The sequence below is a fragment of the Leopardus geoffroyi genome, chromosome B2 (genome assembly GCF_018350155.1).
Source record: "Leopardus geoffroyi isolate Oge1 chromosome B2, O.geoffroyi_Oge1_pat1.0, whole genome shotgun sequence".
In the NCBI taxonomy this organism is placed as follows: Eukaryota; Metazoa; Chordata; class Mammalia; order Carnivora; family Felidae; genus Leopardus; species Leopardus geoffroyi.
The window spans coordinates 107803365-107819347 of NC_059332.1; the positions used below are offsets into that span (position 1 = coordinate 107803365).

Genomic DNA, 15983 nt, shown 5'->3' on the forward strand with positions numbered 1-15983 from the left:
GGACCTTGCCTCCTTTGAGAGCCCATGTCTAACCAGCCAGCTTGTTAGATCCACCTTCTCTGATGGACACCCCACTCCTTGGGCTTCCAGGCTTTGCCTTTTCCCTAAATCCTTCCCTTTAATAACTTCCTTGTTCTATCCAACTCACAATGAGGAAATGCAACTAGTCAACCAATACAGAAGAAATTGTTGCTCAAAGGAACGCAAATTAAATATAAAAGATACTGTTTCATCACCTATGAAATTTACAAAGATTCAGTAGACTACAGTCACTATATTACAAGTGGAAGCATAAATTCTTTTCGGAAAACAGCCCTCAAAATGTACTATGATCCCTTGGTCCACTCATTTCCTCTTCTAGGAATTCAAGGGGAAATCCTACTTATGGGGGGTTAGAGCAATAAAAAATGATACGGAAACTTAACGGACAAAGGTGTTTATCTCGGCATTTTTTATATGAAAATAAAAACTGGAAATAATCTAAATGTTCAGATCCAAGGGAATGGTTAAACAAACTATGATACTTCAATTACATATATTATATTATCATCAAATGACACAGTTATAACTGTGGGGGAAAAAAAACCCTATATGTTGGGGTGAAGTAGTGTTGATATTACCTGTGACTAAATGATAGGACGGACTGTGAAGGATATTTTTTTTCCTTTTTCTATTCCTGTGTACTTCTAAATGTTCTCCCCACTACCACCCACCCCTGGCCAGCATTAGTTTGTAATGAAATAAGACAATGAAAGATATTTCCTTCTTCTACAAACCTATTCTCGCCCTTGCTAAGACAAATCTCAAAGTATAATAATTTCTGCTGGGCAACTTGAGTGATATACTTTTAACAGCGGCCTTTAAGAAGCAATACATCTATGAAAGGGAGGCACTGATGGCAAAATTTCAGGCAGCTGGGAATGAGATTTCGAGACTGGGAACACACCCCTGCGCTTCCTTAATCATTCCACAGGGCTGTCCTTTAGCCTTATGCCCTGACAGAGAGTCAGTGAGGAAACACACACTTTACACAGTTCCAGCACATACTGTTGTGAAAGGGGAACTAGGGTCAGACAATCATGCCCAAACATCAGCTCAGGGAATTGGGACATGGCTATCCCCAGCAGGGAACATAAGCCCTGGCCCCCTGTCTCTGGACCTTCTGCACCCTTAGAAAAATCAAGTGCTCCTCATAGGACTTTGAAAAGACCATTCAGTGAGAAAGGACTTGGTAGATAGATTCCAGCAATAGCTCATGGACTTTGCATGGCTTAAGTTCCCTCTGCATCAGTTCACAGCCTGTTTACATGCCTCTTGGCCACACCCTTCCTCATAAACCCACACCCTCGGCAAACAGGTATCCCTGCTAGTCTGTAGCAAAGAGGGTGTCAGCATATGGCATGCTGTTATTAGACCCCCCGGAGGAAGCTGGTGTGCTTCCTCATGTCCTCATCCCTCTCTTCCATGCCTCTTCTCACACCAAGTGCCCTCACCGAACTAAGGACTGGGGACAGGACAACCCAGTGGGGGACCCACATACCAAAGTGTGAAGAAGTGCAAAGGAAAGTTAGTATAGTATGGCCTGTCACTAAATGAACAGATGCAGAGCAAGAGTGATGGGAAAGCAGTGAGGCGAATCAGGAACCGGGCCTTTGATAAGCTTAAGAACCGGGACACAAATGGACTGAAAAAAGGGACTTGATGGAGGCAGGCATTCTAGTTACAAAAGACAAGTGACTATAAAGGATAGCGGGCCTTTTAATTTTATTATCTCTGTTCTGGATTATCTGCTCGACTCCTGGGCATTAATGTACCTAAAGCAACTGCCAGAGTATTCAAGATGGAAAGGAGGGCTGCGCCTTTTAAATGCTCTTAAGCCGTAATCTCATCTGGTTTTCTTTCAAGTACCTAATGATCACAGAAGTCTGTGTCAGGACCCAGTGGGAGTAGGGCAGTGCTGCCCCCTTCTTTGGAGCAAAGGAATTAGTCAGCATTGTTTTCTCAGGCAATACCTTACCAAGCAAGGATGTTCCTGTCCTTCTCGGATGGTCTCAGTGGGGCTTCTCACTGCTGGTCTGCCATTCAGGGCTGAGGAGGAGGGAGGGCCAGGCCAGCCAGCCTCCAAAACATATGATCTCATTAGAGTCAAGAAATCACAGGCGGAGTGGGGCCTTCAGGCTAAGACGCAGTTCCCAGCTCTGACTTTAGTGCACTGGGGGGAATTTCAGGAAGTCACAGCTCGCTGGGCCCTGTGTCTCATGGAAAATGAGTACTGGGCTTCAGGATCTCAGAGGTCTTTCTGGGCCAGAAACCCTAATAAATCTCAATTCATGGCTCTCAAAGAAGGGCAAAACCTTTGAGTTATAAAGTATAAATGCTTTATGTGAATTTTGATTGTTAGGGGATAGACTGAGCTCTGATTATAGCATTGATCATGATGAAGTAAATTTCTGTCAAGTCTAAAATAATTTTCTTCTCATTTCTTAAAAACATTCCTCCAGAGGTAAAACTGGTTAAAACACACTTAACTCAATCTATTTCAGGGAACAGTTTCAATGCCTAAGAGGTAACTCAAGGACTGTGATGGCTCTGAGAAGATGGCAGTTCAGCAATAAGCACATTTGACTATGAGAAAGAAACTAATTCTGTAACAAATACTTGAAGTACAGAAGCTGAAGAAGTCTATCATTTTAAAGATACCTGATTTTTTTTTGGAATTCGGAAGGAATCTGAGAAAATCAGAGTTGACAGTAACACAGTAAAATCATAGCTGTCTGGAAAGATCATCTTGATGAGCTGGAAATGTATCCTTTTAAGCACTAAACTTAATTTGAACGGTTTTTGGTAACTTTTTGAAACTTCATTATCTACTTCCTGATTTACTAAACAGTATGAAACAATGTAATCTTAGATTGATAGCTTTAGGTAGTGACTAATAATAATAATAGCAAGTGGCATTTATCATACACACACCTGGCACGCTGAATATCATTGGAAGTGTTCAGTGTGGATGATCTCATTTGAGACCTCTGATCCAACAAAATGGGTGCCATTATTATCTTCATTTTACAAATGAGAAAAGTAAAGCTCAGAAAGATTAAACTGTAACTCCTTTATGGTCAAAGAGCTGGAAATGGAAGAGATTCAGGTTCAGGTCATCTGCCTCCAGACCAGCCCTTCTCACCACCACAGCACTGCAAGTGGTTGGAGCAGGAACAGGCAAGGGCATCTGGAGACTCTTCAGACCTACTTGGGTAAAGAGAACTGTGCTCCCACAATATAGAACCCATAGTGGTGTAATGTTTACACGTATGTCTACTTTTTGAAAAATACAGTCCTGCAGGCCAGCTATCAATTCTTCTGTTACACATGATGCAATGTCAAAAGAATATGCACATTTATAGTTTGAAAGCACTCCCCCACACAGTCACACTTCTTTTCTCTAAGCTGTCTCTCTTCTCTTTTGCTTCCCCACCTCTCTTTGTAAAGAATGTCCAACTGAATGATTACAAATGCCTCGGCTTCCCACAGATCTTTACAAAGAGAAAAAAATGTCGCATCAAACTTTTCCTGAGTGGCTTTAAAAAGAAGAGGTCTTCTAAATCATGCCGCTACTAAGATTTAAAAAAACAATGACTACCGTTCATGTAACTTAACTAATATAAACTCAGATTTATAATACTGCAGAATTGTGTTTTGTACTCATCCTACGTTAAGGCCTTCAAATAATGAATATGGCCAGTCCATTTATACACTTTAGTGGCATTTGATTTAGGAGGCAAACCATGGTAAGACAGTGAGCATGTTGAGATAGGGCTTCTTCCATCCTCAACTCTAATGTGATTTCCAGAAGAATCTTTGCGTCTCAGTTTCATCTACTGTAAAATGAATAAGCTGAGCTATCTTTAAGGATTCATACAGATGAATGAACACTTTATGGCTCAGAGAATATATTTACTTTTAAAAATCAGAGAGTTATCATTTTTACGGCATATTGTTAGTAACAGAAAAAAAAATTTGCATAGTTTGCGTAAACGATCTTTAAACAGGCTTGGGAGTGGGGGTAAAGGGGTGGGGGCGTGGTTAGCTAGAGGTAGTTCAATTACTTAACACTAAACAAGACAGTAGGCTAAGGACTGAGGGAAAAGTCATGACTTAGTTTCCCCAAAGAAAGAATCTCTTCCTTAAACTACCAAATGCTGGGTTCTCCTTTACCATGTAGATCTGCTTAGGGTCAAGCATTTCATACTATCTCTGGAGTCCACCAGGTAGATGCTCCTATTTGACCATTCAAAACTCATCGTTGACAAACACATACATTTTTATGGTTTTGTAGAACCATAAAGAACTTAAAAGGCCACAGGTTCTTTATTGGGCCAGAGGGTATAATCAGGTTCCAATGTAGGGCTGATCTACCCATGTATATTTATCCCTCATCACTCATACTGGTCTGTGGGTATTCCTCTTCTCTGACATTGAGACACATGCTTTAAACTCTCCTTAATGAAGAATTTGTACTACCGTAGTTTATGGAATAATTCAATACAAATATGTAAGCTCTCCACTGAAATCCAAAAATTCAGATGTCATACAAAGGCATATGTGAAATACTAAGATATATTTCTTAGGATGGTTTATTTTACCAGCTCACCGAAGACACACAGAAGCATTGACTTGAAAATGCACTTTTTAACCACTTTTCATACCCTTAACTAGGTTCCCAGGCCTAGTTTAAAGAGGAAGACAGAATACTCCTCTCAAATTATCAACAGCTTCCAGAAAATTAAGCTGAACGTAATTGATTATCCATTCACAGTCTTTTCTTGCTTTCATGTATTAATATTCAACAGTCAGCATCTACTCTAGTACTTAGACCATTGAAATTTGAATTTATTCATCTATTCATTATTTAAAGAGAAAAAAAAAAAGATTTTATTAACATTCTATGACCTACCTGCTCTGGGGAAAGACCTAAGAGTGGGGGAATCTGGCATTTGCCCATTGTTAATATCAAGTGTGTTTCAGACCAGGATGAGCAGGATAGGTGAGGTAACCTGAGAGTATTTCAGTTCCTCTGGAGTCAGGTCTTCAAATTGTGACTTTTAGTATTATGCAAATATTATTTTCCACATCAGAACTACCCATACAAATAAACTGTAAAGCTGAGTTTCAAAATAAAAGTATTAGTCTGTCAAGGTAGATTATTCCTACATCTGATCTTTAATAAAAAGGGGTTGATCGTCAATAGCTGACTTATAGACTCAAGAACAACGTAAGACTAGACTAAGGCATAAAAATATGTATTTAACCATTAGCTATCAATATGAACATTTTCTTTAAACTTATGATCATATAAACAGGTCTGGAATAAAAAACTAAAGACTGCTTTGAGAAGCCTAGAGACAACTGTGACCCGTGGCTAACCAGTCCTAAAGCCTTACCTGATAGACCCAAAGTTGACTGTCAGCCCCTTCATCCCTACCCCATTTAGGTTGGTGGAGATTCCAGCTGGAGATTCCAGTCTGAGAAAGGAGGAATCCCTCTGACAACTTAACTGTCTTCAGCCCCTATTACTCAAGGACTCTCCATAATTCCAATAGATGAAAAATGAAATTATTCATCCTCTAAATTAGGAATACGGCTCTAATCCTAAAGGACAGTGCAACTTCTTTGTATAGACTCAACAAAACAAAACAAAACAAAACAGGAAAAGAGCTTCCCGATTAAAAAAAAAAAAAAAAAAAAGGTCAAGGTAGAAGAGAAACTATTCTTCTAAAAATTCCATGGTGCTATTTTAACTTCTGTACTTCATTATTTTAACACTGCTTTTTACATTAAGCACAACCTGAGTACAATTTTAAAAAGATCAAACTCATGAAAATATGTATTATGTATTATAAAATTCAGGGAAATTCCAGAGTTGGTTTACAAAGTTGTTTTGGGGGGGGGGGTATCTTGGTTTCAATTTTAAGTTTTACGTCAAAGATTTACCATCCGTCAAATTAGTATTGAACAGCATATAATGCCTTTTTGTAAAGGGTGCTAGGCAATATCCTATTTGAAATTATGGCTGTCTGCTCATGGCACAAATTTGTTAAAAATTTACCAAAGTGCCAGTAACAATTGTGTTGGCAGTATAAAAACAGTATTCGCTGCCTTTAAACCAAATTTACAAAATAAATGTTTCGCTCAGAAATTATAGTCTACGCTCTCAACATATTAGACTTGCCTATACCTTCTAAATTTTAGCTATAAAACTCTTAGTACATTCAGATGTGATAGAGAACCTAAGTATATAAAGAAAACTAGAAAATACAGGAACAACAAAGATCAAAACCAAGGCAAAGATCCACTGGTCCATGACAAATGTCCACGGTGGTGCCAGAAACAGACTCTAAAAGTGTGAAGTTAAAGTGCAGGGTACTCACTCTATTCACAACGGATAACCACTCTTTCCCCTCTAAACCTGAACATTTTCAGCACAGTTTCAGAATGGCATGAGTTACTTTTTTTCGGGGGGGTGGGGAGTGGTTTACAAAGGAGCACATCTGCCTGAACTAATCTGATGAAAAACCATAATCCATTTCTTCCCATTAGCTTTTGACTAAACACTGAAGCTAATTATGTCAGCTTTTTTGGGTTTTCACAGCAACATGGAATTTTAAAGAACACATTTAGTTCCACCACTTTATGCAAGACTGGGCAGTTTCAAAACATCTAACTGCTAAGATGTTAGCACCACACAGACACAGAAGGCTACATAAATTTTCCTTATAAGGCTAATTAAGACCTTTTGATTTAGAGAGACAGATAACATGGATCTAACACGGGCAGATACGCATACTGTTAATATGCTGTCCTGAATTCCCACTGCTTCTGCTCTAAATGCACTTTTAATCGCTATTGGTCAGTACCAATAGCTTTTTAACTTCCATGCATCTTTAGTATTTGAAATAATTTCTTTGGACAACTGTGATCTGCACTAAGTGGCAGCTCATAGGAATTTAAAGGCGTGAAACATGTGAATTACACTGTTTTAAACCTAAGGGAAACGTAAACATACAGATTTGGGGTTAATTTACATACAGGTTTCATTTGGAGATTTTTAAGGAGGATGGGAGATGAAGAGGAGAGGGAGACTGGTGAGAAGTAGAGCTTTTCCCCCCATTTTCCTGGTTTGGTAGCCCTGGCAGGATTGAAGGGCTTCCCAGAGAAGGAAATCTGCACGACATAAGTTGTCCAGGTATATAAAATCCTTTCCCTCAAGTCTGGGGTCCTATGCCTAAGGAAGAGTCCCAAAGTAGAAAGGCTGATGGGCTGTTCAAGGAAGCTACCTGCACAAAAGGAAGAAGGCACCCTCCTCGTGCCTAGGGTAAACTGAAAGGGATTCAAATCCACTTTAACTTACTCAATTACAGCTTAACCAAATTCACCTGGTCTTATAGTTAAGGTCATAAATCCTGTGACAATCCAGCTGCCTGTTCTGTAGCCACTCACGCTAAATACCTCTTCACCAACTCGAAAATTCTGTTTATTCTCTGAAAATGGGGGAATGAGGATGCTTCCTTTCCTGATTACCCACCCAATATCAAAACACAAAATTTATTTTCAGAGACTGTGAAATTTTTTAAATGATAAAAATATTACTTCCCCTCATAATGCATTTTAGAATGATTTGGGATGAAATGCTTTTAATATGGTTCCTACAGCTCTTGGATTGTGTAAAAATCCAGGCAGGCACAGTTTTACACAGGGGAGTAGCCGTGGAAGGAAGGATGTCCACAAAGAGCCTGCTGACTGGTGACAGTGATGGGGCTTCAAGTCCTCACTTGGTCACTAACTGGTTCTGGGGCTTTTGGGCTTCTCAACTTTCATCTTTAAATTGACAGCCCTAAATGACTTTTAAGGTCCCCTTCAGCTTTAAGCCAGTGAAGTAACCATACGTTACAAGTACGAGAAAGAAATTATGAAAGACTTATCAAAGTCCATGTTTGTCCTGGATTAACTTTGTCATCTCTGTGCTACTGTGGAGGCAAACCTGTTGCATCACATAAAATACTCTTTTTCTGGCTACATTAAAAATGCAAGAAGAGACAATAGGCTGGCTTTTTAAATGTTTCATTTTTTAAAGTGTAAACAACAGCATGTTCCCTGTTATAGGGAGTTCTCAAGTTTCACCTTTATAGTCTGTAAGTATACACAGGATGCCACCTGGCAGAATAAGGCCACACCAGGGTGTGCTGGCTTGCTGTTAGAACTCTGTTATCCTGAGCGATTGATGCTTTGCATTTATTTCAAGCCATGTCCGAGCCTTATTTTGGGGCTGTTTGGGACCTTCGCTGTCAGTGTTCGCAGGGACGATTAACCGTGTAGTGGCCAGTGAAAGACGACGTTTGCACACTACCTGCCCATGTATGTAATACGTACCTCTCGTGGCTTATGCTTACCAGAGCATGCAAGTTAAAAGCAACGGGATTCAACCTCATATCGTAACTGGCTACATGTACTACGATCGCGAAAAAAGGAAAACGAAAGAGCCTTTGACATTGCACCTGGTGGAAGCGAAAAACCTCTATGTCCCCTTAAACTGTAATGTTACAGTCTTAAGAGTTTCAAAGGTTTGTCTTTTCTCCCAGAAAAAACGCTGCCATGCAGGAGGGGTTCCCAGTACGGTGCACTCACCTCTTTGATCTTTGCCCTCTTCTCGCGGATGGCTGCGTCGGCTGGCTCCCGCCCAACCGCCCCGATCGGGGGCACGAAGTCCACCGGGGGCAGCCTCCTGAACACCGCCTTGTCACGCAGCTGGTCCTGGGCCACCTTCTCCTTCTCCAGCAGGATGTCTCTTTGGATCTCCTCGGGCAGCTTCTGCAGGGTCTCCTTGGCTTCCCTGAGAGCCCGCTCGTGGTTTTCGCGGATCCTGGCCAAGTTGTCCTCCAGGGCGGCCGCCGGGTCCCCGGGCGCGCCCTCCTCGCCGCGCCTGGCTCGCCCATCTGCCGCGTCCTCGGCGCGCGCCCCAGGCCCGGACTTGTGGTCGGCGGCCGGCTGCAGGGCGGGGCTGGAGTGGAACAGGACCCCGCTGAGCAGCTTGGAGGAGTCGGGCAGGAAGAAGATCGCCCCGAAGCAGAGCGTGATGAAGGCGCTGAACACCAGCAGCAGCACGAACTTCTCCGTCAGGCGGAAGGCGGCGGGGCCGGATGCCTTCCTGCCGCCGCTGCCGCCGCCGCCGAGCCCCCCGCCCAGGCCGCCGCCCAGGCCGCCGCCCGCCGGGCTGCTGAAGAGCGGCAACAGGCCCCCCACCGGCATCCCTCCAGCCACCGCGGCCGCCGGGGTGCCCGCTGTCCAGTGGCCCTGCGCCGCGCCGCTCAGCAGCCAAACTTCGCCGCCGCCCGGCGTCAGCGGCTGCGGGGCTGGGTCCTGCGCATCCAGGCCGCCCGAGCCCCTGGGCTGGGCTGCAGGTATGCGCCGGGGAAACAACTCTTCCGTGGGTCTTCTCCCAGGGGCAGCTCCTTTGGCAAACAAGCACGCGCGACAGACCGCTGGCTGCAGCCCCTGCGGGGAGAGAAACAGTAAAATGTGGTAATTACGATAATGGTGATAAAGTTTCCAGAGGGTCTCCGCCCTCCGACGGCCGTGCGAGCCACCGGGACAGCTCCCCCAGCGCGGAGTGGGGAGTCCGGCTCCGGGCACCGCCCTCAGAGCTCCCTCTTTGGACTTGGGGGCAAGTTTTCGGGTCCCGGGGGGCGGAGTGTCCTGCGCACACCTGGAGCAGGGCCGCGTGCGGGCACCTCCTGGAGAGGGCAGCGCGCCTCTGGGCAGGAGGGACGCAGCGCGGGTCAGGGGGCTCGTCAACTTCGCCAGCTCCCCATCTCGGAGCTGGGACGAGCTGCCTCTGCTTCCCCGGCGGCGGCTGAGCGCGCAGCCCGGCCACCCCGCAGCCCCGGTCGCGGCTCGGCAAGGCTAGCGCGCCGACCCGCGGGCGAGTAGGAGCGAGCAGGGCTGCACGACGCCCTCCACCGCGGCCCCGCGAGCACTAATACCACTGCCGGTCTCCGGGCTTTCGGAAACGAGGGCGGTGACGCGTCCGGAGAGTGATGGCGCGGCCGGGCCAATCACGCACCGCTCAGGGTCCCGCGGGGGCGGGGCCGAGGCGGGGAGGGGGCCGCGCGGGGCGGGGAGTTTACGGGAAGCACAGCCTCGCGGGGGCCCGGCCGGGGGCGGGGAGGTCGCGGGTCTGGGAGGCGCGAGGCTGGCGGGAGTTGCGGCTGGCTGGCCGTCCAGACCCGCGCCGGAGGCCCGGGGCGCAGGGAAGCGGGTGGGGAGAGAGGGGTTTCGGGGTCGGGGAGTGTATCCCGCGCGGTCCTCGGGCCCGGGTCGCAGGGGCTCCTTGGCCTCGAGTGGCCGGGGAGGCGCCCGGACTGACGCAGGACCTCCCTGCCGGCCCTCGGACCCGCCCCCCCGGGCCACGCCAGGCCCGCTCCGAGGGGTCCCGGGAAGGCCACGTCTCGCGGAGAATCGTCCGACGCCGGGTTGTTCGGAACGTGTCTTTTCTCCAGTTCCCTCTTTTTACCCAAGGCGGGGATTCCCCCGGTGCCCGGTGGCAGTCAAACCAAAAGTCCCTCGCTGAGGAGCTGTGATCCGAGAGCATTCGAGCTCTGTGGTCCAACATCCTTTAGCGTCCTAAGAGACTCATCGTTTTGTGGTTGCTCAGGATGCTTCGTCTGCATCCTTCCCCCTCCCACTTAAAGAAAAAAAGTTGTGTACCTCCTCCACCCACTCCCACTTTCAAAATTCATTTACCTCATAGAAGTTAGTCAAATTTTCCATTTAAAGGAGACAGTTTTATGCCATAGCTTCAAGTAATAAATTTCAACACTGTGTTGAAATTAAGTCTTGGCTGTGACTACTTCCAGGGAAGTAAGGACTTGGTCCAATAGAGATGGTTTTCAAGACAGCGTTTTTTTCCAAAATGTGTTTGTAATTTCCCCGTTACTCTGCAAACGAAGGGTTATCAGAGAGGAAAAAGTTGACTACTGACTTCTCATTTCTGAAAGCTAGTTTGAAGCAGCCTTATCCTATGCCTCCCCCTTTTCTGGAAGCGTGACTAGCTCTGTTTCTGCTTGCCTAAAAACAAAGGAAACAGCTGGCAATTTACAGGAAGGTGCCCACAGTACCGTTGTTTCAGGTGTTAGACTGCATAAGAAAATATAAAAAGTCTCATTACAGTTTTCATCTAACTGTTCATTTTAACCATCACTATTTGTTGTGTCTTTATTTTGAGTAAAATGAGTGACATGCCCACTGTTTCTGTTGATGGAGGTTGTTGTTTGATAAAACCGACCTATGGCTTTAGTTATTCTGATAACTGCTGTGAAATTCTACGCCCAGAAGAGTGCAGCATATCCAAGCAGGGTAACAAAGTTTAGAAGGACTGAAAAAGAAAACAACGATGTTTTAAAAATTAAATGATGGAATAGTAATTTTTGTTTCAAACTACATTTGCTAGTTGTGGATAGACTGAAGAGTTGGAATCAGTGTGAAATAATATTGCTTATTTTCAACAGCTTTAAAGTTCAGTACCTCATGGATAGATAGATAATAATTAGGGTTAGTACCCTAAACGCCAATCCCTTTGTGATCATCTTTTCCGGAATGACTTGTTATTTTAATTATTACGTTTTAGGAATGGAATTATTTCTTATAGCCACAAAAATATTTAGAAACTTTAATTTAAAATTAGTATTATTAAATATTCCAGAAAGGTAATAAAAACTACTTTTCAGTGCATGTTTAAAATAAATGGTACTGGAAGGGGGTTACAGACTTAATTCTACTTTTGGCATTCTTCAATTTCAACACCAAACAATTTGGGTAACTAACCCATTGAAATTGTGGAACTATTCAAAATTTAGCATATGGTCTTAAGGATTATTTTTTTCCTAAAAATTTTAAATTTGATTTATCTATATTGTGTTTGAAGTGACTGCTCTGTTTATTTCTGTTTCCCTTTATGAAGGTTACTTTAAGATTACTTTATTAATACCTGTATTTCTTATAAAACAGAGATTTATTATGAGTGAAGCCTGGCTTTAATGATTTGTTAAATAAGAAAATAGCATAAGTGGTTGATTATAGGATATGTTTTAAATGGGGCCAGTCTGTGTTAGGTAGGATGAGAAATATGTGGGAGTGAGTGCTCATATTTGGGCTACAGCAGGTTAAAAAAAAAATCAGACAGTATTTAAAGAGACATACCAATTTAAAGAGAAACTAACCTAGTAAAACCCTTTAAAATAACCCACAAAGTCCTGTGTATTCATGGTAAAGGAGGAATGCAGGATGGTCAATAAATTAGAAATTGCATTTTGTTTTAGCAAAATCTGACACTTTGCTCTGATTTCAATACCATAAACACTTCTCATTGTACAGGTGGAGATCAATGTTTTATATGTTGGGATAAGGCAAAAAGTAAAAATACAGGTTATGGTTCTGGTCCCCAGATAATATAACCTTGACTGTGTCCAATAAATCCATACTCGCCCACCTCATCTACCTGAAGATATGTCATGATCTTTGTGAATACAATGATTGTGATAAAGTTGCTGTTTTTTGTTGTTGTTGTTATGAGTAGTCTAATGTGAACTTAGCAACCTTAGTGATTCTGTGTGGTTTTTCTGTTTAAATTCTTGCTGTGTTTTCCAATTTGACGAGCTAGTACTGAAGTATGTGTCCCTTGTACTTTTTTCAGGTTTGCCTGCAAACCTAATTCTTACTTTTTCCTTTTTCAATGCTTATATCTCTGTATCTTTTTTTGTAAATTGTAAATTTTTGTGTGTCAAGATAAAATCTTTACAATCAATTAATTTTTTAAAACCTGATTTTGGTTAGAGATATCTCCCCAAGGCGCAAAGAAATCCCCAATTTATTTGGCTGCTTGGATTTGTCTGTTTTTAAAATAATATTTAACAAGGGGTACATTTAACTCTTATATTAACGTGCCTAAAATTATATGTAGTAATAATTATAAACAGGGCTATAGGGGGGAAAAGTGATAATATTTTTATTAAAACTGTGGTGAATGAATATTTTTTTAAAGTTTCAAATCCCAGAAAATTAAAGTGCAAAAGTATTTCTTAGTAGGGAGTTTCCAGAAGGTACTATGTAGAAGTTTATGGAAGAATCCTTTTGAAATTTTTTCTTTGATTTAAAAATAAAAAGTAATATGACAAAAGAAATGCACTTCATATATACGGGTAGCATTTAACTACTGAAATTGTCCAACATGTTAGATTTCTGATACAATCTTATTGTTGCTGATTTTCTAATTATCTTCAAATTTCATGTCACAATAGGTTTTGGCCTTTATTTCTAAAAAAACAAAATGTAACATGTAAAAAAAATAGTTCATTGTTAATATTAATCTTTAATTTTCAATACTTCATTGGGCAGCTCTGAATTTTACATGAAGTTTATTAAGATAGGAACTAACCAAAGTTTTAAAGTAAAGTGTCAGTAACATTTGTGGTCATGTGAAGGGCTACAGTTATACCCTGGTTCTTTTTCTCCCACTCCTCAATTTACTTTGGAGTATAATAGATTATTATTACATAGTAGATTATATATTATATCTGTATAACAGATTATTTTTATAGGACTCCAATCACCTTTGTGTATGTGTGGGAGGGGGCAGTAAGAGGCTGAATCAATGAGACCCCTCTGTCCCTGCATGTTCCTATTGAAACATCTGTTTTTGTTTTGAACACTCATTTCATAAATATTAGCAGTCCCCAACTTAAAAACATTGTGTTCCACCAAGTATTTGTGCATTAGCTCTTTGGAACTTTCAAAGCACTTCTCTCCATAGAAACAAAGTTGTAAATGGTGCTTTGGGTTGCTAGTCTACTCTACAAAGATCTAAGACCCTAGGGAAGAATAAAATGTTGGAAAAGTCCTGTGGCAATGCTAGTAATCAAAGCAGCATTAAATTAGAAAGTGTTTTATTTATCTTGAATGTTGGAGCCTGAGGACAAACATTTATTTGGAAGAAGAGGAGATAGAATGATTATTTCAGAAAGATTCTAAGCCTACTTTCAAGGTCAGAAAGGTTGATGGAAGATCTTAAGTAGAGTTTTCCTTCATTACATACATATAGCTTTCTTTTGGTTTCAAATGTATCACTAGAATTACCTTTATGATGTTTTTGTTTTTGTTTTGTTTTGACCTGATTAACAAAAGGACTGAAAGAGATAAGTACAGGGAGAAATTTTTCTGAGTTAAGTTGGCAAAAGTTTGAATGAGAGAATAATTTATTATACAAGACATGCATGTCCTTGGTTGTATGACCATGGGTGATAAGTTACCTATCTCCTACATCTCTCATTCTTCATCTGTAACATTGCTGTGGCTCTTAGATTAAATGGTATAACTAATGTGTCTGGCACAATAGGTATTTGAGAAATTTAATTCAATTTTTCTCCTTCCCTAAAAAGGGAATTAATGTTCAACATAGTCAAAGAACAGTGTCTAGAGGATTCTTAAAAGGAAGAAACCAGAAAAGCATGGCAAGTAAGAAATTTAGGATTATGTGGTTCTTCACATGGTTGTCACTTTTTAACTTCCGTCTTCTATTTAAATAATACCCATTAGAGGAATTGGGGGAACAGTCTCAGGTTTGGTAGGCAGCGGGTCCTACAATGTGTCTCCACTCTCTATATAAATAGGACCAAAAAGTTTGCCAACTAACCAACTTTATAGTTCTTTAAAGCCTTTAGAAAATGTGAATGATGGCAAAGTCTCCAAGTGAGGAGAATATTACTGCTTAGTGCTCAAAGAATCAGGAAACCAAAGATTCAGGGCAAAAAGGCTATGCAGAGAAGGCCAACAATGACCCTTAGAAGTCCCTGTATATAAAATGTTTGAATTTTATGACTTGAAGAGCATATACTATTTCAACTGAGTTAAATGAAAGGGAAAAGTTTCTTTCTATGGATAGAGAAAATACAAAATGTTTCCTTAGTTTTGAATTCATTAGATACATTTTTATTTAAAAAAAATTTTTTTTTCAACATTTATTTATTTTTTTTGGGGGGGGACAGAGAGAGACAGAGCATGAACGGGGGAGGGGCAGAGAGAGAGGGAGACACAGAATGGGAAACAGGCTCCAGGCTCTGAGCCATCAGCCCAGAGCCTGACTGCGGGGCTCGAACTCACGGACCGTGAGATCATGACCTGGCTGAAGTCGGACGCTTAACCGACTGCGCCACCCAGGCGCCCCTCATTAGATACATTTTTAAAAGGAGTCACTTTTTCTTCAAAAATTTTTTCCTCTTCATTCTCTTTCCCATAAAAGATCATACACTTTTCCAGAAAAGCCAAATAAACTTAGAAAAGTTATAATACATTATTCTGCTCAATTGGAGTTTTTTTTCATGAAATTAAATGAAATGAAACCACATGTGCTTGTTCCTGTTTTGGAGAAATGATCTACAACTATGACACGACAGCACTTTGCTTCCCAATTTCATTGCAAAATAATTGTGCTGTTTGCACTATGTGTTCAGTTTTTCATTTTGTCTTTCAAGGCAGAATTTTGTCTTAGCCCTGGGTTTCTGTAAACAGATAGGAATTCGCTTACAGTTCTTTGTCCACTGAACTTATTTTTCAAGTTCACTTGGAGCATTCTTCTGCAATTAATAGATTCATGAGGGGCTAAGGTAAAAGCAGATCTTTGTTGCAGATTGTATCTGAACAAATTGCTTCTACTGAAAGCACAACAGGTAGTCTATTTGTTTAGCACAATTAATGCTGGTCCTGCCTGTGGGAATGAGAGGGACATATTGAAATTAACATAGGAAAAATTAAGGGAAGAATTCCAAATCAGTGACCCATATATCTGTTAGACTTAATGGTCTGGAACTGGCAGATAGGGTTTCTACAAATTACTAAACTTAAAATGTGTTGAGTTTGAGATACTTAATCTGGCTCTT

At 41.9% G+C, this 15983-nt stretch overlaps 1 protein-coding gene across 2 annotated transcripts in view; it reads right to left on the reverse strand.

Moving 5' to 3' along the window:
- Positions 1 to 10036, reverse strand: part of MAN1A1 (mannosidase alpha class 1A member 1) — a 176687-nt gene extending 166651 nt beyond the window's left edge. The window contains exons 1-2 of one of the 2 annotated variants that reach the window (XM_045499427.1): positions 9761 to 10036; positions 8683 to 9549 (exon numbers count right to left, since the gene is read on the reverse strand). In XM_045499427.1, the coding sequence (XP_045355383.1) occupies positions 8683 to 9303 (621 nt within the window). In that variant the 5' untranslated portion in view covers positions 9304 to 9549; positions 9761 to 10036. Of the gene's footprint in view, positions 1 to 8682; positions 9550 to 9760 lie in introns of those variants that run through there. The other variant, XM_045499428.1, reaches the window with a different exon arrangement.
- Between the last annotated feature and the right edge of the window lie 5947 nt (positions 10037 to 15983).